Raw genomic sequence first — 22,285 nt, forward strand, 5'->3', positions numbered from 1 at the left:
ACATGGCCTGAATGTCCAAACAAGGTGGATGTGATTTCATGCAATCTCCATCCACTGAGTGTCTATAGACGCTGCTGAACTTTACCTTTTTGGTGCTTTTTTTTCTCTATAGGATTCTATGTGGAGCCTGGAAAAAACGCAAGCAAAAAGAAATGCTGTTGCATTGTTAAACGCAAAATGAAAGCTTGAAATGCATTGGGAAACGCATAAAAATGCAGGAAATACGAAATAATCAGAGAAGATTGTTATTACATTGTGTGGTGCGGACACCTGGAGAAAAAACCCCACAACATTTATGCTATGTGTGAACACGGCCTCAGCGTTACATTTTTATTACATTTTTTGTGGGTTTAGTAGAGATTAATAATCAATCACGCCATGTTTTTACACCATTTACCGATCCCCATCAATAATCTGATCGCTGTGTTGTTCGGGTCGTTACCATTACAGGTATGTTGAAGGTAAACTCGGGTACTCAAAAATCATGAAGAGCAAGGAAATGTTGATAGTTTTGATTCAGTTTTTATTCATGCACGGGTATGCAAAAATTATAACGTTTCGGCCATACAGTCAGGCCTTTATCAGATATATGGTCTATGGATAGACAAAAATAATGACAATAAGTACAAGTAAAACATAACAATGTTTTTACACACATGTAAATAAACTCTTTAGAGTGCATAAAAAAATGAGAAAAGAATAGGCAGTCATAAAATGCAAACTACACGAATAGACCAAAGCACATAATATTAGATAATTAGACAATTATCAAATATAATAACAAGGTTGAGATCTCATTATTGATATAAAGACTAGAATACACAAGTAGTATCGACAATATATACCAAAAAGGGTATATGAGACACTAGGATGGTGAATAAAACGTTCACCCGTATTAAAATTGAACTTAGTTATCTACCTAAGGTAAAGAATGAATAGCATGAGTTATGCACAGCCTACATGCAGAGAATAATGGAACAGAGACCGGGAGATGTTAAATAAGAGCCAGGGGATATAGGTATATAGGTAATAAAGAAAGAAGGAGAGATTAAAGGAATTACCTTTGCTAGTATATATATATATATATATATATATATATATATATATATATATATACAGTGCCTACAAGTAGTATTCAACCCCCTGCAGATTTAGCAGGTTTGATAAGATGCAAATAAGTTAGAGCCTGCAAACTTCAAACAAGAGCAGGATTTATTAACAGATGCATAAATCTTACAAACCAACAAGTTATGTTGCTCAGTTAAATTTTAATAAATTTTCAACATAAAAGTGTGGGTCAATTATTATTCAACCCCTAGGTTTAATATTTTGTGGAATAACCCTTGTTTGCAATTACAGCTAATAATCGTCTTTTATAAGACCTGATCAGGCCGACACAGGTCTCTGGAGTTATCTTGGCCCACTCCTCCATGCAGATCTTCTCCAAGTTATCTAGGTTCTTTGGGTGTCTCATGTGGACTTTAATCTTGAGCTCCTTCCACAAGTTTTCAATTGGGTTAAGGTCAAGAGACTGACTAGGCCACTGCAACACCTTGATTTTTTCCCTCTTGAACCAGGCATGGTTTTCTTGGCTGTGTGCTTTGGATCGTTGTCTTGTTGGAAGATGAAATGATGACCCATCTTAAGATCCTTGATGGAGGAGCGGAGGTTCTTGGCCAAAATCTCCAGGTAGGCCGTGCTATCCATCTTCCCATGGATGCGGACCAGATGGCCAGGCCCCTTGGCTGAGAAACAGCCCCACAGCATGATGCTGCCACCACCATGCTTGACTGTAGGGATGGTATTCTTGGGGTCGTATGCAGTGCCATCCAGTCTCCAAACGTCACGTGTGTGGTTGGCACCAAAGATCTCGATCTTGGTCTCATCAGACCAGAGAACCTTGAACCAGTCTGTCTCAGAGTCCTCCAAGTGATCATGAGCAAACTGTAGACGAGCCTTGACATGACGCTTTGAAAGTAAAGGTACCTTACGGGCTCATCTGGAACGGAGACCATTGCGATGGAGTACGTTACTTATGGTATTGACTGAAATCAATGTCCCCACTGCCATGAGATCTTCCCGGAGCTCCTTCCTTGTTGTCCTTGGGTTAGCCTTGACTCTTCGGACAAGCCTGGCCTTGGCACGGGTGGAAACTTTTAAAGGCTGTCCAGGCCGTGGAAGGCTAACAGTAGTTCCATAAGCCTTCCACTTCCGGATGATGCTCCCAACAGTGGAGACAGGTAGGCCCAACTCCTTGGAAAGGGTTTTGTACCCCTTGCCAGCCTTGTGACCCTCCACGATCTTGTCTCTGATGGCCTTGGAATGCTCCTTTGTCTTTCCCATGTTGATCAAGTATGAGTGCTGTTCACAAGTTTGGGGAGGGTCTTAATTAGTCAGAAAAGCCTGGAAAAAGAGAGAATTAATCCAAACATGTGAAGCTCATTGTTCTTTGTGCTTGAAATACTTCTTAATACTTTAGGGGAACCAAACAGAATTCTGGTGGTTTGAGGGGTTGAATAATAACTGACCCTCTGAATAAACTTTTCACAATTTAAAAAAAAAGAAATAACATTCTTTTTTGCTGCAGTGCATTTCACACTTCCAGGCTGATCTACAGTCCAAATGTCACAATGCCAAGTTAATTCCGAATGTGTAAACCTGCTAAATCTGCAGGGGGTTGAATACTACTTGTAGGCACTGTATATATATATCTCATGATCTTTCCTGCTATCACAGGTTCAGCCCTCCCACCTTCTGGCTTGAAATGGCGATTGCCATTTACGAACAGGCACCTCAGGACTCCACGTGGTCTTATCCCATGGCACGGCGTTTCTTGTATATCTTCACAGATCCCCATAGATGGATATACACACAGGGTCTTGATACCCCTTATCATCTATAGTAGTGAAATAAGGTTTGTGACATATTCCCTTGTACATTATAAAGACTTAAAGAATTACTGCCAGATCATGAGATATATATATATGCATGAATAAAAACTGAATCAAAACTATCAACATTTCCTTGTTTTTCATGATTTTTGAGAGCCCGAGTTTACCTTCAACATATTTGCTTTTTTTCTCGGAGGCACCTACTATAAGTGTGAGCCAGAGTTTATTTTATATATGTTACCATTACAGGGACACCAAATATGTCCATGTTATTTGCCAATTTGTGATGTTTATTATTTAAAAAAAAGACTGACATTATTCTATTTTTTTAATTATTTTTAGCAATTTTATTATAAGAAAATCTCTTTTATTCTCCCTCTAGAATACAGGACATAGAGATGCTCTGCTCTGTACAATGGATCTCTATGTCCAGTATAATCTTCCTGTGGTGTCAAAGGCTACACTGCAGCTTCAAGCACACTAAATTCTCACTGTTACAGCAAAGAGTCTGTGGCTCAAAGGCTAGGGCTCCTGCTGAAATATTTGAAAGTTCTTAATTTGAGTCCTAGGTAGGGGTTTAAAAAAAAATGATATTTTTGTAAATATTTCCCATTATTTTATAGTAGTTTTATACCAAAAAAAAAGCGACTTATGCTTCACCTCCAGGGATAAATTACAATGCATCTCTGCATATCTGAATAATCTACAACAAACTTTGTTGTGCAATTTCTCCTGAATATGCTGATACCCCATACGTGGTGAAAAACTACTGGTTTAGTGCATGGCATGGCTTAGAAGAAGGGAAGGAGCGCCATTTTGGCTGGGGTAGATGGCCATGTAACATTTGAGGAGACTCTGACATGCCAAAATAGCAGAAACCCCTACAAGTGACCCCATTTTAGAAACTACACCTCTCAATTAATTAATCTATGGTGTTATTGGGCATTTTTAACCCTCAGGCAATTCACAAAATTCTACAATATTGGGCTGGGTAAATTAAAATTAATGTTGCTTTGGCCCCAAGTTTTTAATTTTAAAAAGGATAAAGGGGTAATGGGAGAAAACAAATATTACACATTGTTAGGCAATTTCTCCTGATTACACAAATACCTCATATGTGGTTGAAATCTACTTTTGAGGCATAGTGCAAAGCTCAGAAGGGAATCAACACCATATTGGAGTGGAGGTTTTGCTGTTATGGTTTCTGGGTGCCATATCACATTAACAGAACCCCTGAAGTGCCAGAGCAGCAGAAGCCCCCATAAGTGACCCAATTTGACAAACTACTTATCTCAATAAATTCACTTATGGGTTCAGTGGTCATACTGACACCACATATGTGTTACAGAATTTTATACCATTGGGTGGTGAAGAAAAAAAAAATACATTTTTATCACAAACATTTTGTTTCAGCCCCAGACTTTACATTTTCACACATGAAAATATGTAAAAATGGCACTAAATTTGTCACACCCCTTTAGATCTTTATCTAGAGATGTATTGATGATTTTTGACTCCATGGGTGTTTTCGAGAAACAAGCACTAATGGATGTTGCACAGTAAAAATTGCTAGATTGCAAATCTGCCTTTAATGAGTCTCTCTCCAGCAAGTCTGCTCTCTAACATAAGTAACTTCAGTCTGCCCTCAAGATGGCTATTCTCCCCCTTCCTGTAATGCATATCCTGTGAACTATCAGCTCCACCAAGCTGGTTATCGCCACATCATAACATTACTTTATTGACATCACTGGGAATTGCTGTTAATATGGGTCTGATTAATATATATATCAACATTGATTTATTCCCTTAAATCCTACCTGTATTTCACACAGCACATATTTCTATTGCAGTCTTTCAGTTGTGCTAGAAAACAGCGGCCCCTAGAGGCTGAATAACAGCATTACTGCAGATGATTAAACTGATGTACAACAGATACAGTGTTACACTGATGTGGGCACAGATGTACACATTTATACCGCACTGGTGAGCACATATCTCACAAATGGCTTATCACATAAAACAAGTCTACACAAAGCATACTTAAGAACAACTTATGATGCACTATATACAGTGGGGAAAAAGTATTTTGTCAGCCACCAATTGTGCAAGTTCTCCCACTTAAAAAGATGAGAGAGGCCTGTAATTGACATCATAGGTAGACCACAACTATGAGAGACAAAATGAGAAAACAAATCCAGAAAATCACTTTGTCTGATTTGGTAAGATTTTTTTTGCAAATTATGGTGGAAAATAAGTATTTAGTCATCTAAGAACATGCAAGATTTCTGGCTCTCACAGACCTGTAACTTCTTCTTAAAGAGGTTCCTCTGTCCTCCACTCATTATTGTAGTAATGGCACCTGTTTGAACTTGTTATGAGTATAAAAGACACCTGTCCACAAGTTTAAACAGTCACACTCCAGACTCCACTATGATGAAGACCAAAGAGCTGTCGAAGGACACCAGAAACAAAATTGTAGCCCTGCACCAGGCTGGGAAGACTGGATCTGCAATAGGCAAGCAGCTTGCTGTCATGAAATCAACTGTGGGAGCAATAATAAGAAAATGGAAGACATACAAGACCACTGATAATCTCTCTTGATATGAGGTTCCAGGCAAGATTACACCCTGTGCGGTCAAAATGATCACAGGAACGGTGAGCAAAAATCCGAACCATACAGGAGGACCTAGTGAATGACCTGCATAGAGCTGGGACCACTGTAACAAAGGCTACCATCAGTAACTCACTATGTCACCAGAGACTCAGATCCTGCAGTGCCAGATGTGTTCACCTGCTTAAGCCAGTACATGTCCGGGCCTATCTGAAGTTTGCTAGAGAGCATTTGGTCTATCCAGAAGAGTATTGTGAGAATGTCATATGGTCTGATGAAACCAAAGTAGAACTGATTGGTAGTAACACAACTCGTCTTGTTTGGAGGATGCAGAATGCTGAGTTGCATCTAAAGAACACCATACCTACTGTGAATCATGGGGGTGGTAGCATGATGCTTTGGAGCTGTGTCTCTGCAAAGGGACCAGGATGACTGATCCATGTACATGAAAGAATGAATGGGGCCATGTATCGTGAGATTTTGAGTGCAAACCTCCTTCCATCACCAAGGGCATTGAAGATGAAACATGGCTGGGTCTTTCAGCATAATAATGATCCCAAGCACATCGCCAAGGCAATGAAGGAGTGGCTTCGCAAGAAGCATATGAAGGTCCTGGAGTGGCCTAGCCAGTCTCCAGATCTCAACTCCATAGAAAACCTTTGATGGAAGTTAAAAGTTCGTGTTGCCCAGCGACAGGCCTAAAACATCACTGCTCTAGAGGTGATCTGCATGGAGGAATGGGCCTACATACCACCAACAGTGTGTGCCAACCTTAGGAAGCCTTACAGAAAACATTTGACCTCTGTCATTGCCAACGAAGGATATATAACAAAATATTGAGATGAACTTTTGTTATTGACCAAATACTTACTTTCTAGCATTATTTGCAAAAAAAATCTTGCCAAATCAGACAAGGTGATTTTTTGGATTTGTTTTTCATTTTGTCACTCATAGTTGTGGTCTACCTATGATGTCAATTATAGGCCTATCTCATCTTTTTAAGTGGGAGAACCTGCACAATTGGCGGCTGACTAAATACGTTTTCCCCACTGTAAAGGCTAAAGATTTGGTTGGGTGCTGGTTTGAATGCCTTATGTCAGTGTATTTTTTTTTCAGAAAAGAATCATACAATCAAAATGCAGAATAACATTTATTAAATATTTATTGCAATAACACTACTCACAAAGAGTGAGAATTAAAGCATTTAGTACATTATTTAGCACTGGTCATATAAAATAATGTACAGAAAATCAAACATGCAATTTTTCAAAAAAGAAACTCATAAAACAAAATTTCCTGGACAGTGTAGTGAGGAAACAGACTTTTAAGGGTGCTTTACACGCTGCGACATCGCTACCGATATATCGTCGGGGTCACGTCGTTAGTGACGCACATCCGGCGCTGGTAGCGACATCACAGCTTGTGACACCAAGGAGCGACGATCAACGATCGCAAAATCGTTCAAAAACGGTGATCGTTGACACGTCGCTCCTTTCCTTAATATCGCTGCTGCCACAGGTACGATGTTGTTCGTCGTTCCTGCGGTAGCACACATCGCTATGTGTGACACCGCAGGAACGATGAACATCTCCTTACCTGCGTCCACGGCAATGCAGAAGGAAGGAGGTGGGCGGGATGTTAAGTCCCGCTCATCTCTTCTATTGGCCAGCCGCTTAGTGATGCCACAGTGACGTTGCTATGACGCCGAACGCACTCCCCCTTGAGGGAGGGATTGTTCGGCGGCCACAGCGACGTCGCTGACAAGGTATGTGCGTGTGACGCTGCCGTAGCGATAATGTTCGCTATGGCAGAGAGCACCAAATGTCGCACGAACGATGGGTGCGGGTGCTATTGCACTCGACATCGCTAGCAATCGCTAGCGATGTCGCAGCATGTAAAGCACCCTTTAGTTAGTGTACCTATATAACAAATGTAGTAATGTGTAATTACGATCATTCATAGACATAGTACTACATTTTGCTTTTCACATGCTGGTCAATATACCAATAGCTGCAATGGAGTGGTCAGAATAATAAATGTTTATATCCTTCACAAATGGTTGGGTAGCTGTGAATTTTTTATCACCTCATAAATTATTACCTCTAAGAGGAAACCTGGAATATTGATGGAGATAAAGATCAATTGGTCCACTTGGTCTGTCCAAGCTGCAGACTTTGTTTTTGTTTAAGGGTAAAGAAGTATTTGTCTCCGGCATATGTAATTCCTTATCTGCTGGGAACCATATATGTTAGTACTGGTCTTAGCCTCGATCTGTCAATAAGGATTTGCAACATAAATGTCATATATAATTGGGTATGATACTAAATCCTTGTACTTGCATGTGAGTACATAAGGCTAGAGGGTTCTTTATACCTATGTGGTCTCAGTAACCCCTTAACATTATATGATAGATATACTCGGCAAAAGCACATGTAACTTAGTGCCTCTTATTGCCGAGTACACACCTTTAAATATTAACACCTACCCCCCAAAAAAATACAGACCCCAGAATAAATATAAACCCCAAACCAAACTCTAAAAGAAATACAGACTGCAGACCAGACCTAGAGGAAACACAGACCCTGAATAACCTGGACTAGAACCAAATATATATTCCAACAGCAAATGTAGACATCAGACCTGACTCTCTACAGACTCCAGAGCCAGAAATAAATGTAGACTCTTGGCCACCTAAACTAATACAGACATTAGACACACTAAATACTAAATACACTAGTCTAGACCCCAAATAGACTAGACCCCAAGCACACTACAACATACAGACACACAGCACTTATATTCTCACAAAATATTTCTTTTGACCATCTACACCCACGATAAATGTCCAATATATGTGGGTCTCATCTAGAGAAAATTGTTAGATATCCTGAGAAGTTTTGTCTAAAATGGAAGTGTAGAATGAATGTTGGGGCCACCTCAATTCTAAACGAACGTCTAGAAGTAGCACAAGGTAGATTTTCTAATTAACTCTACAATATCATGTGAATCTAATATATAAAGCTCAGTGTATGTATGTGTGTATATTTGTGTGTGTGTGTGTGTATGTCCGCTAAAGGAATCCGCACCGTCGCATTTACAATCACGAAATTTTGCACAGACGCCCCATGTGACCCAGGGCACGTCATCATAGACTATGTTTTGACGGGAAAATTTAACCCCGCGCTTTACAGTTATTCCCCAAAATCCTGCCTCCATTTAACTGAATGGAGGTGGGAGCTACTGGCTATTAGTAGAAACTGTCAGTGGTTGCTATTGGAAAAAAATAAACTGTTAGTATAAGAAGCTTATGTATGAGGTAATATGATGTTGGTGGTGAGACAGATAGAGAGAGACAGAGAGAGACAGACAGAGACACAGACAGAGACAGACGTGGAAAAAGACAGACAGAGACAGACGGGCAAAGAGACAGACCTGGAGAGAGACAAACCTGGAAAGAGATGGCCCTGCAGAGACAGATGGGCAAAGAGACAGCCCTGGAAAGAGACATCCCTGGAGAGAGACAGCCCTGGAGAGAGACAGCCCTGGAGAGAGAAAGCCGGGCAAAAAGACAGCTGGTCAAAGAGACAAATGGGTAAAGAGACAGACTGGCAAAGAGACAGATGGGCAAATAGACAGATGGGCAAAGAGATAGACAGGCAAAGAGACAGCCCTGAAAAGGAGATAGCCCTGGAAAGAGTCAGCCCTGGAAAGAGACAGCCCTGAAAAGAGACAGATGGGCAAAGAGACAACCCTGAAAGAGACAGACGGGCAAAGAGACAACCCTGGAAAGAGACAGACGGCCAAAGAGACAGATGACCAAAGAGACAGACCTGGAGAGAGACAGACCTGGAAAGAGACAGTCCTGGAGAGAGACATATGGGCAAAGAGACAGCCCTGGAAAGAGACCGACCTGGAGAGAGACAGCCCTGGAGAGAGACAGCCCTGGAGAGAGACAGCCCTGGAGAGAGACAGCTCTGGAAAGAGACAGCCCTGGAAAGAGACAGCCGGGCAAAAAGACAGCCGGTCAAAGAGACAAATGGGCAAAGAGACAAATGGGCAAATAGATAGACGGGCAAAGAGAAAGTGCTGGAAAGAGACAGCCAGATAAAGAGACAGATGGGCAAAGAGACAGACGGGGAAAGAGACAGCCCTGGAAAGAGACAGCCCTGGAAAGAGACAGCCAGACAAAGAGACAGACGGGCAAAGAGACAGACGGGCAAAGAGCTAGACGGGCAAAGAGACAGCCCTGACAAGAGACAGCTGGGCAAAGAGAAAACCCTGGAGAAAAACAGACGGGCAAAGAGACAACCCTGGAAAGAGACAGACGGGCAAAGAGACAGACAGGCAAAGAGACAGACGGGCAAAGAGATAGCAGGGCAAAGAGACATCCCTGTAAAGAGATAGCCCTGTAAAGAGACAGATGGGCAAAGAGAAAACCCTGGAAAGAGACAGACGGGCAAAGAGACAGACTGGCAAAGAGACAGATGGGGAAAGAGACAAATGAGGAAAGAGAGAGACAGACAGACACACACACACAGAGACCGACACAGAGATAGAGCGAGACAGATAGACTGATTCAAATACAGACAGAGAGATAGAAACAGACAGAGACATAGACACAGACAGACAAAGAAAGACACAGACAGAGAGACAGACAGACAGCGACACACAGACAGACACTGGGAGAGAGACAGAGAGACAGTTACTATCTCGGGCAATGCCTAGGTACTACAGCTAGTATGTAATAAACACCTTCTTTTGGAATATCCCACTAAAAGATTTTATAATTGCCTAGATTAAAGAATGCGCACACACACTGAGACACACATACACAGACACACACAAATACACACACAAAAACACACAGACACACACACACAGACACACACACAGACACACATAGACACACACACATACACATACACACACACACACAGACACACATAGACACATGTACCGCCCCTGTAGCAGCAGCCGAGCCGCTCGGATCCGGAGCCGCGGTGGCTCAAGGGGTCTCCGGACCCGGGGGGTCCGAGTGGACACTCGAATCAAAAAGGAGTGGGGGAGTATATACAAGGGATTAGGATAGTTCGTGATGCCACCCACGGTGCGTGGTAAGTTAGGGTGCCACCGCTGCTGTTGGGGACGCCCGGTGGTGGTGGTATGGCAGCAAGGATGTTTAACCCATCCGTGGGTAGGGTTTTTTTTACCCTGGGAGCCCTGTGATGGTGATGTAGGGGTGCTGTTGGGGTAGGAGAAGGGTTTTTCAGTGTACTAACTCAGTCCAGAAATAATCACACCGACAGCTTGTAAACCAGAGTTCTGAGCACCACTGCAGCTGGGAGTGAGCACGCTTGGGTCCGTGTTCTTGGTTTTCCAGTTAGTCTGTGACCCTTTTCCTTGGCACCAGTGTTTCCTTCTTTGGACCCTCAAGTCTGAAACTTTTCAGGTACCGCTCACCCGTGTGGCTAATGGAGTGAGCTTGCTCTGAGGGTTCACGCATAGGATTTCTTTGGACTGTATTGGGAAAGTCCTATCCCATCGGTGCGCTTGTACCCTGATTTTGGAGCGGGTTGGGGGATGACACTTGAAGTCTTCACCCCCGTGGGGTAAATTACCAGGACGCTTAAAGCTACTTCCCGGCCTAGGGTCCACATAGCCCGTCGTACCCTGGCCCCTGCCCGGTGATAACTCATGGCCGCCGGCCGCCCTCCTCGACAGTCCGTGCCCCCTGACACTATCCACTGTGAACGATGTTCCAGCTCCTACCAGGCCCAGACCAACGTCTGCCACCTACTACTCAGGAACCCTGCTCCACCTGTGACCTCTCCTCACGAGAGTCACTTCCTTCCCCCTTCCACTATCACTTCCCTTCTCATTCTCACTTTCTCACTCTCCCCTACCAAACCCCCATATGGGCGACCCTATTCCCTTCAGGCCCCCCAATGGTGTGTCTGGTGGGTACAGTGCAAAGTGTTCCTAGGGTTTTGATTGGCTCAGCTGTTGGCAACACCAAAGGACCAGGACAGGTAACCAAGGAGGGTGGATACTGTGCTGAAGGGCAGATTGCACAATACCCTGGGAACCTCATAGGCCAGGGCGTCACACACACACACACACACACACGCACACACACACGCACACACACACACACACACAGAGTGAGATTACAATAACAAGTATAAAGGAAGCGTTAATGAAAAGGTGTCCAACCAAATGGCTAGTATCTCAATGCTATAAAGTTCCAGCACTGCCTCATATGACATAAGTACCAGCATAATTGATATTTCTTTCTTGCTCTTTATTCAGAAAGCAGAAGATATGTTCTAAGAAGGAGGAAAGTCAGGACTTAAGATATACCAATTACTGTATTTTTGACAGTAGAATGTTGCTAAACAAATGATGCCAAACACTGAAATGACTGTTTCTTCAGAAGAAACCTATATATGTATAATTGAGTTGTTTCAGTTTGGGAAAAACCCTAATTGAGAACACATGGTCTTCTACTGAGAGCTTTTAATTTAGCTCAAAATGTTGGTTCTTTTTCACATTGTACTACCTGTCAGAAACAATTAATGCAGGTAAAACATGAGCTTTTTTACTCATTGCCTCACACTAGACAATTTTATCAAATTATAATTCATTCTTTTATTCTACATCATCCATATTATTAAAGGTGTCCACACTGCTTTAGAAGCTCTTGCAAAGGACAGGTGCATGTCCAGTAATTGTTAGAAAATATCTGTGATGCTACAAGTGCATCACAAAAAAATTAGAAAATTAGAATTTTATATAAGAACAACTGAAAAAATGATTTTAAACTCAGAAATGTTGGCGCCTACTGAAAACTCTGTACAGTAAATGCACTCAATACTTGGTCGGGGCTCCTTTTGCATGAATTACTGCATCAATGCGGCGTGGCCTGGAGGCGATCAGCCTGTGGCACTGCTGAGGTGTTATGGAAGCCCTGGGCCTCATTTGAGAGGGCCCAGGGTGATGGCCCCCTCCTGCTGCTCACTATGCTCATTTTTTCGTAGAGCAAACTTTATTAATTTATTTAAATGTAATATGTTTTGGCAAAAACACTGTAAATCAACAAAAATTAAAAATAATTCAAATAGTTTTAATAAATTAATAGATTTTAATAAAAATGTTTGTACCGAATTTCAAAGATTTTGTTATGATCCAGAAAATGAATGTCATGTTACGTGCTAACTAGATACTAAAGATATCAATAATTTTCCAGGATTGAAGGAAATAACATCAATTACGCTGCAATTGAAGAGTTCTCTGATATATCTTCATTCAACTCAACCTTATGTCATGTGGTGTAAGTATGATGTCATTGTCAGGCTCCTTATGAAGAAGTTACTATATTTCTTGAAGGATTTCTTTCTTGTAGACCTTAGTTCACACCTGCTTATCTTCTCTGTTCTCCTGATCTGACCCAAGCTATGAAATTTATCACTATAATTATTTCAAGGGTTATTCTCACAATTGCATTGTTTTTCCCAAAGCACGGTAAATGCATACTTACTGTTAAGATGCAGACTTTACCCAACATAAAGTTCTGAGCATTTTTCATCTCTATCTGCTCCTCTGTGCATCTAGCTTCACATTTCTATTCTTACACTGCCCTCACATTAACTTTTTCCACTAAATCTGTGTGTATGTAGTGTAGCGTATGTCAATATACTCACCTGCTACTATCTCCTCCAATATCCTGTGCCGTTCCTCTCTGAGTAATGTCACCGGCTCACTCTGTGCTCTTTATGTGAGCTGAAAGTTTCTTTTACAATGTAATCGTATAGAGCATAATTAAAATGCCTCATACGCTCACATTGTAAAAGTCACTTTTGAGTCATACAGAAAAGAGTGTGACCCAAAATGGTCTAAAGAGGGTGAAGTCACTCAAAAGAAGAATGTAATGGTGCTGAATACCAGAGAAGATTCTAGCAAGTGAGTATATTAACACACTCTCAGTACACTACACACAAATTCATCACAGATTTATTGAAAAAGTTCTTAAACTACATTTCCAAGCACATTTCTTCTTCTTTTCAGTGCTGCGAGGTCTCTCCACCCCCTCACCTGTGTACTACTAGTACTCACACGTCCCATTCTGAATTATTATCAAGCTGATCTAAATATAGAATTCATCTTGTGCTTCTGTGCATTGTCTTCTCTTGTACAGGACCCTGACTGTCCCATTTTATCTTCTGCCATCTACATTGGTAAAGCTGCCTATTTTTAAATTATTAGCTGGATTCAAGCAGACATCAACTCTCTTCCACAAGAGAGATTGTAATTACAATTCAGTGCATAGTTGAGCTGTGTGTTCTCTGCTCCTGACAGATCAGTGCTGTGAAAAAGCTAATGCTGCCCTATTGATGCATATGACAGAAGATAATCCTCTGCCATCTGCATCATCAATAGAGCATCATTTGAAGTTTTACATCACTGATCTCTCAGCAGCAGCTAACACATGCAGTGTAAAGGCCGCTTTACACGCTATGACATTGCTAGCAATTGCTAGCAATGTCGAGCGCGAATGCACCCGCCCCCATCGTACATGCGATATCGTGTGATTGCTGCCGTAGCGAACATTATCGCTACGGCAGTGTCACACGCACATACCTGCTCTGCGACGTTGCTGTGACTGGCGAACCACCTCCTTTCTAAGGGGCGGTTCATTCAGCTTCACAGCGACGTCACAGCAGCGTCACCGAACTACCGCCCAATAGAAGCGGAGGGGCAGAGATGAGCGGGACGTAACATCCCGTTCACTTTCTTCCTTCCTCATTGCGGGCGGCCGCAGGTAAGGTGAGGTTCCTCGTTCCTGCGGTGTCACACATAGCGATGTGTGCTTCAGGAGCGACGAACTACTTCGTAGACCGAGCAGCAGCGATATTCGAGAATAGGGGGGCATGTCACCGATGAGCGATTTTGACCATTTTTGCGATGATTCAAAATCGCTCATAGATGTCACACGCAAAGACATCACTAAAGCGACCGGATGTGCGTCACAAATTCCGTGACCCCAATGAGATCGCTTGAGCGATATCGCAGCGTGTAAAGTGGCCTTAACTCTGCACTTCATAGTAATTCCAAGTTCCATTCTGGGGTATAGTTAAGCTCTGAAAAAATCCAGCTAATAATGACATAAAAGCAAACAGGTTGCTATATTTATATAACTAGAAGAAGAGCATAAAATGTAAAGTAATGGTATAATGTACTCCATGTTAGTATAAGAAGAAGAGCAGATTTGTGCTGCCAGGAAGCAAGGTGAGGGACAATGCACTGAAAATGATTGACCAGGAGTAGAGCTTAGAGAAGCCAAGGTTCGGTGTACCAAACACCGAGTTTACCAAAAAACAAAGTTTGGGTTCTGAGTTTAAGTGCTTTACGTATGCAAACCACTCACATGACCATCACTGTGCTCGGGTACGCTGGGTGCTCAGCCCAGTACAAGTCACTTGCAGTGTTGAAACGGCTCTCACTGGGGGTAACAACAGCGTGATCAAATGTAGTGTGGACCAAACAAAAAATGTAAAAACCTCTTTAAATGCATCTAGAGAGTATGGGGACCATCTTTCTCTTCATTAATAATACGACCTTTGATGTTGCATTCAGGTCTGATTGAACATGAGAAACTTTTGTTGAGGCCTAAAACCCACATCCGTGAAAACCACGTCCGTGTAAAACGGGCCGTTTTTCGGGTCCGTTTTGCGTTTTTTATGTCCGTTTTTATGGTATGTGTGGCCTGCGTGTGTATCCCATATGCTAGCCGTATGTACGTGTGGAATGTCCGTGTGTGCGTGAGTGAAATAACTGACGTGTGTGTGTTGTCCGTGTGAAATGTTCCGTGTGTGTGTGATGCAGAATGTCGTTGATACAGGTTGGCTGACAGCAGACAGAGTTGCGCGATGAGAATGAACTCGGGTGAACTTCACCCGACTTCATTGTCATGCCGCGGCTCTGTCTGTGCCGCGTACTGATTAGCAGTCACCCGTGAAAGATTCACCAGTGACCGCTAATCCCCCGAGTGACTGAAGTGAGCAGCCCTCTCTCATACTTACCGCTCCCCGATCTCCGGCGCTGCACTGCTGTTATAAAAACTCTGGCGGATTTTACTATTTTGAAAAAGCTGGCCGCTCATTAATCAATCTCGTATTCCCTGCTTTACCGCACACAGGCGCCTGTGATTGGTTGCAGTCACACACACCAACCACGCTGAGAGACAGCTGTGTCACTGCACCCAATCACAGCAGCTGGTGGGCGTGTCTATACTGTGCAGTAAAATAAATAAATAAATAATTTAAAAAAACGGCGTGTGGGCCCCCCCATTTTAATACCAGCCAGATAAAGCCATACAGCTGAAGGCTGGTATTCTCAGGATGGGGAGCTCCCCATCCTAACAATATCAGTCAGCAGCCGCCCAGAATTGCCGCATACATTAGATGTATCAGCTCAGCTGATCGCGATACTCACCTCATTTGTTGCGTGGAGGTGACAGGAGTGGCGGTGTCTTCTGCTGCTCCTGTCACCTCTATGCAGCAGAGCTGGATGCGACGCTGGAGGTCCGTGGATTACGCCGGACATGGAGGGCTTTGTCGGGGGTTAATAAATTGGTGATGAGGGACTTTGATAGTGTTTTTTATTTCTAATAAAGGATTTTTCGTGTGTGTGTGTGTTTTTTAACTGTAATTTACAGAATAATCATGGAAGGTATCTCGGGGAGACGCCTGACATGATTAATCTAGGACTTATTGGCAGCTATGGGCTGCCAATAACTCCTTATTACCCCGATTTGCCAACTCACCAGGGCAAATCGGGAAGAGCCGGGTACAGTCCCAGAACTGTCGCATCTAATGTATGCGGCAATTCTAGGCGGCTGCTGACTGATATTGTTAGGCTGGGGGGCTCCCCATAATGTGGAGCTCCCCATCCTGAGAATACCAGCCTTCAGCCGTATGGCTTTATCTGGCTGGTATTAAAATGGGGGGGGGACCGCACGGTGTTTTTTTTTTTTTTGGGGGAATCAAAAAACTTTATTGATACACTAGAATGCACATTTGTGCTGCGCCCACGTGATGTAGTATTTATCACATGTGTGTATGCTGTATTTGTGGGCGTAGCCCGGTTTAGGTGAGAAATACCATATGCTTTGATGAAATAAAACGTGAAGTTGGAATTTAAAGGTAAATGTGCATAAACGTTTATAGATTTTTTATAAATAACTAGATGTCCATCAATGGCTGGGCAACGGAGCTATGAAGCTCATGGACAAGTTAGTGCATTATTTGATGGCATTGACTACTCATCAAAATGTAGTACATACAAGACATAGAATGACAGACTGACCGACAATGTGAAGTCAGCATACAAATAGTAGTAGATTTTTAATTTAATTATTGATTTAATTTATATATTTGTATGGTCTTCAAAATAACTTTTAAAAATGAAAATTAAGTTAAATCTATGATATTTTATTATAATAATGGTAAAATATACTGTTTATATGTTATATAGTTGTATATTGTTATAAATATTTTAGTATGTAAACGTAAAAAATCCTTAATTTGTAGGCAAATTTATTAAAGTCATCATTATTGATTACCAAATTTTTTGAAATATAGTGTAATGGTTTGGCATTAGGGATGCTGCAAAAAATCAGTTGAATTTTATTATAAAACTATGTTTCATCCATAACATTGAATACCTATGAATTTTCAACGACTGCCGCATAACCACACATGACCCTTATTTTTAATTTATTCTTAAAAAATGGAAAAAAAACCCACCTCGTTTAAAAATTAAGTATAATAATGTTTATTTCATCCAAAAAAAAATAAAAAAATATGCAAGACAACATTTATTGCTATAAAGTCTATTATAATTAATAAATCAGGACAATTCATCAAATAATAAATATGTATATGCCGATATGTACATTAAGTATTCATGACATGTTATTTTTAAATCCTTGCCATATACATATATATTATATTCTATATGAACGTATACACTAAAATATAAACCAGCACACTTAAAAAATTGTTTAGAAAATATTATTAAAAATAGTATAATTGTTTTGTCTATGTTTATAGTATGAAATTAAAAATAAACATATATTTCATAATTTTTTATACAAGTGAAGACAAGCAGCAGCATGTGTTTCACAATAATTTGTAATATTTTAAACAGAACAAAAAGTATTATCATAATTATTAATTTGATTATTACACAGTAAAAATATATATATACACTTAAATGAATATTTTGAAACAATTTTTATTATCACATTTCCAAAAAAAAAAAAATTAAACTATTTAAATATAAGTCCAACCAAAAAAAACTATTCAAAAAAATCATCATTACTGTTTCCAGATTCTTGAGTCACACTAATATTAACCTCTGCAGAATGACTTCTTTGAGCCACACAGGTGGTTGTTTCTGTTTGACTCATACATGTGCCAACATTATCAGCATTTGAAGTAGAGGGCAACACCCCTGCGCTTGAGCCATAAATTGGCTGTCCTATATGTTGACCAAACAGGATTGTTGGTTGATTGGATTGTAGATTTGGAATAGGGTATTGTGAAGATATCTGTTGGCCATGTATTTGTGGTTGGGTGGTTGTTTGGCCTAGGAAAAATGATTGTGGTAAATTCGAAAATGGAATGAAACTTGATGTAGAAAGAATATTTGATGGTTTAATGTAAGATTGTGCTTGTGGATTTTGTTGTGGAATTAAATTTGGTTGAAAATTTCCAAGTGATTGTTGGGAAATTTGGCTTTCAAGGTTTGTCGATTGACTCCCCCATAATGCCATAGGTGTTGGTAGATTTAAATTTAATGGATTTGGATTTACCACAGTTCTAAGGGTTGGGATGTTAATTTGTGGTGTATTTGAGGATGTTGTGGTTAAGTTAGGATTTTGGGTTGATTGTGAAGTTGCAACAGTATCAGATGATGTATGAAAGTTTGTTCTCCATTGTTCAATAGCTAAAAGGACATGATTAGGAAAAGGGGTAGTCTGACATGCAGCTATTAGTGTTATAAGTGCTGCTCTAATCCTCTCCTGATGTTCTAATGGGACCTTGGACAGACTTGGGGACAATGAGTGACAAAACCTTTCTCCATCACTTTCTGGAATAAGGGAATTCATGATATTCATGATTTGTGCATCAATCAATTCAGGTAAAGACCGAATGTCTTCCCCCCGTCGTTGTCTACGACCCCTTATGGATGTTGAAGTGTAACGTGGCCCAGTGGTTGTTATTGTTGATGGGGTGGCATTTGATTGAGTGGTTAAAGTAGTTGTTGCAGGTGGTTGTATTGTGCTATCTACACCTGTTTCACTGGAAATATGGTCACTTTGCTGACTTTCTTGAGGTGGTCCTTCATGTATGGTTGGTGGTGGTGGGTCCACCTCTGAGGCAGATGTTGCTGAGGCTGATTGTCGCACAGACGTTTGATCTTCATAGACATCTAAATTATCTTCTGCTCTGAAATGATGAAAATAATATTTTTAGAAAAAAAAAAAATAATGTTGACAAATGTTTTTTACAAAATAGATGACATTATATTTTGTAACACAAAATCCAATAAATTAAATTGATGTTAGCAAAATAAAATACATATACACTTACTGGGTAATCTCCATGATAGGACGTAAGAAATTTAAGTTATCAAAGTAGACATAGCGTCTTTTACGGGTCGACATAGCTGAGGATGGTAGGGGGTTAAATTCTCTTCTATATTGATCTCTGGCAGATCTCCATCGACGTCGTACTGTTTCTACTGTGGAATATATTAATGTTATATTATCCTTGACGATAATAATTTATATTAATGGTTATATTTTGTTCAAAGCATATGCACCTTTTTTTTTCTTTGTAATTAATTTATTTATTTAACAATTATGTTAGTTTTTTTAATATTAAGTTATTAATTTTTTTATATATTTAAAAAATAATAATATGGTTTGGCAATAGTTAAAATGTTTTTGAAAATTGATTTTTTATAATTAGAAATAAAAAGTTAAATTTAAAGCATACGTTGTGTGTTTTGCTTTAATAATTAATAGTTTCAAAAAAATTAAAAACAAAAAAAAAAAAAATTAACGTCACATTTGAACAAAAAAAAATAAATTTACCAAATCTCGCTCGCCTCCCTGGTGAACATCGTTCCCATGCATTGCCCGGATAAAGATCTTGAGCCACATTCTCCCATGCCCTCTCCACTGTAGCCCGATCCCTGTATCCATCGATTCTTGTATCCCACAATTCTGGATGTTGTTCGACTGCTGTAATGATGCGCTCGGTATCGACTCTAGGAGCCATATTTCAAAAGATTTAAAGGGAAAAACAAGATTAAATCATCTGTATGAGGCAGGCAAACTTCTCCAAATGTGTTGAGCCAGCAAATTGACCTAGACACCTGCACGAGAATTTATACCATACAGGTGATGCAATTAATGTTAGTAAATCACCTTAATGTCCATATAAGTTGTTTTAACGGACACGGACCACACGGACACGCATCCGTGTTTCTAAACGTGTGGGCACATATCCATTGATTAACATTATGTCCTTCTGTGCGTGATCCGTGCAGAAAACGGACATGCTTCCGTGAAAAACGCACACAGGGTACGGATCACGGACACGGACAAACGGACATGCATCAAAAACGCACGTGGAGCTTTTCTCATACAATAACATTGGTGCACGTTTGGCCGTGTCTCCGGTATACACGGAAACGGACCAAACACGCACGTGTTTCACGGATGTGTGTTCCAGGCCTAAAGGAAACCCAATCAGTAAAGAGTTCCAGTAGTCCAGACGAGAATGAATAAGAGCGACAAACTGTTTTTGCCGTTTCAAAGGAGAGAAAAGGTCAGATTCTGTAGATGTTTTTCAGATGCTGCTAGTGAGTGATCGGATATAGGGGATAACAAAAAGTTCTGTGTCAAATATAACCCCAAGGCAAAGATGGTGCAGCTTGGGAGTTATGGTTGAACCACCAAATGTAAGTTAAATATTGTTTATAGGTCAGTTTGTAGAGGGAGAAAAAATGAGAAGTTCAGTTTGGGAATGATTCAGTTTCAGATATAGGAAAGACATGGTGTTGGAGACAGTGGACAGTGAATCTCTGGAATTTTGTATTAAGTTGGAGTTGATATCAGGAAAGAGATGTGTGATGCCCCAGAGCTATGGGGTACTCGGTCCCGGGCCGTATATGTATGGGGATGCTGTGTCACAGTTGTGTAACAGCCGATGCCCGATTCCGTGACCCTGGGGGTTGCCTTTTAAAGGGGATTATATACAGGGGAGATTAAAGAGTTTATATCGTGACGCCACTTGTGGGTTGCGGTTATGGTGATGGAACTGCTGCTGCACAGTCTTTTACCACTGGGGCTGATGGTGATGGCAGACTGGATGGAAGGCCCTCTGCAAGTAGGGCCAGGCCCCAGGGAGTGAATGTTGGGATCCGGCAGAGAAAGAAGGGAGACCACACAAATGGGATGCAGTACAACTGTTGTTCACTCACAGTAGTATTGAAGCTGATGCACTGAGGATGGCTGGTTTCCACCCCTGGTCCCTTTTGTTCCAGTGCCGGTGTGGTAACCTGGTGGCTTCTTTCTCCAGCACCTCTCACTGGTTGGTGGAACCCTGTGGCTTGGAGGGTCTGGGGGTCCCCTACTGTCTGTTGGCAGTCTCTGGTCCATGCGGCAGGCAGTGTGAACCCTGTAGGGTCGGTGTTCTGTTCCGGTCCCTGGCTCTATCTTTTCTGCTGGTGCCCCTAGGTTCTTGGGTCAGTGAGATCCTTGGAGGGCCCCTCACTGTGCAGGTATTTGTCAAGTAGCCTGAAGCGTTCACCTGACCTAGGGCCCTGTGCCCCGTCAGTGCTCTGGTACCTGGCTGTACTCTCTCTGGCAACCACTCTCCTACGCCACCTAGGTTACTGCTACATGACCCCATCTGGAGACACATCCGTTCCCTTCAACTGTCACTATCGGACGCCTTCTCTTTCTGTTTGTCCCCTCCCACCTGGTTGTCGGCTAGTGGACTGGACTGGCTCCACTCCTGGGTGGCCATCCATTGGGTCCCGGACTAGTCAGTCACCCATAATTGGGGGAGGGAAACTGGAGATGTTTATGTTTTTTGGTAGTACCGGCACTGGTCTTCCAGGACCCTGGGGGTAAGCCTTGCATCTTTGTCAGAATGCAGTACCTAGTAGTGCCCTGATGGGTTCTGAGGCGCTACAGGTGTATAATTGGGTGTCATCAGCATAAAGAGGATACTGGAAATCAAATCTGCTGATGATTTGTCCAATAGGAGCAGTTTATAGAGAGGAAAGGATGGGGCCTAGGACTGAGCTTTGAGAAATACCGATAGTGAGGAGTAAAGGGTACTTTAACGCTGCAATCTCGCTAGCGGGATCGCTAGCGAGCGTACCCGCCCCTGTCGGTTGTGCGTGACGGGCACATCGCTGCCCATGGCGCACAACATCGCTAGGAACAGTCACACATACTTACCTTTAATCACCAAAGTCCACTTACTTATATACACTTCAGTTAAACCTGACTAACACAACTTGGCACTGGATTACCGACCAAGAATGAAGTGAATCAATCCAATTTATTATGAAATATTATTTTATTATCAATAAATAAATAAAGGGGTGGAGGGACGCATGGCCAGACGAGTCATTTGTTAATGTGAGTATTTTCTCTATTCTAATACCTAATCCTGAATGATTGTCTTTGTTATATTGC

The 22,285-nt window shown here is 41.5% G+C and overlaps 2 protein-coding genes across 2 annotated transcripts in view; one reads left to right on the forward strand and one right to left on the reverse strand.

Annotated features, from left to right (window-relative positions):
- Positions 1 to 22,285, forward strand: part of LOC142297304 (NACHT, LRR and PYD domains-containing protein 3-like) — a 131,510-nt gene that overhangs the window by 101,992 nt on the left and 7,233 nt on the right. The window contains exon 7 of the mRNA XM_075341572.1: positions 12,749 to 12,832. Within this exon, the coding sequence (XP_075197687.1) occupies positions 12,749 to 12,832 (84 nt within the window). The remainder of the gene's footprint in view (positions 1 to 12,748; positions 12,833 to 22,285) is intronic.
- BANK1 (B cell scaffold protein with ankyrin repeats 1) overlaps positions 1 to 22,285 on the reverse strand; it is a 1,061,267-nt gene that overhangs the window by 11,779 nt on the left and 1,027,203 nt on the right. The window lies entirely within an intron of this gene.

The sequence above is a fragment of the Anomaloglossus baeobatrachus genome, chromosome 1 (genome assembly GCF_048569485.1).
Source record: "Anomaloglossus baeobatrachus isolate aAnoBae1 chromosome 1, aAnoBae1.hap1, whole genome shotgun sequence".
Taxonomy (NCBI): Eukaryota; Metazoa; Chordata; class Amphibia; order Anura; family Aromobatidae; genus Anomaloglossus; species Anomaloglossus baeobatrachus.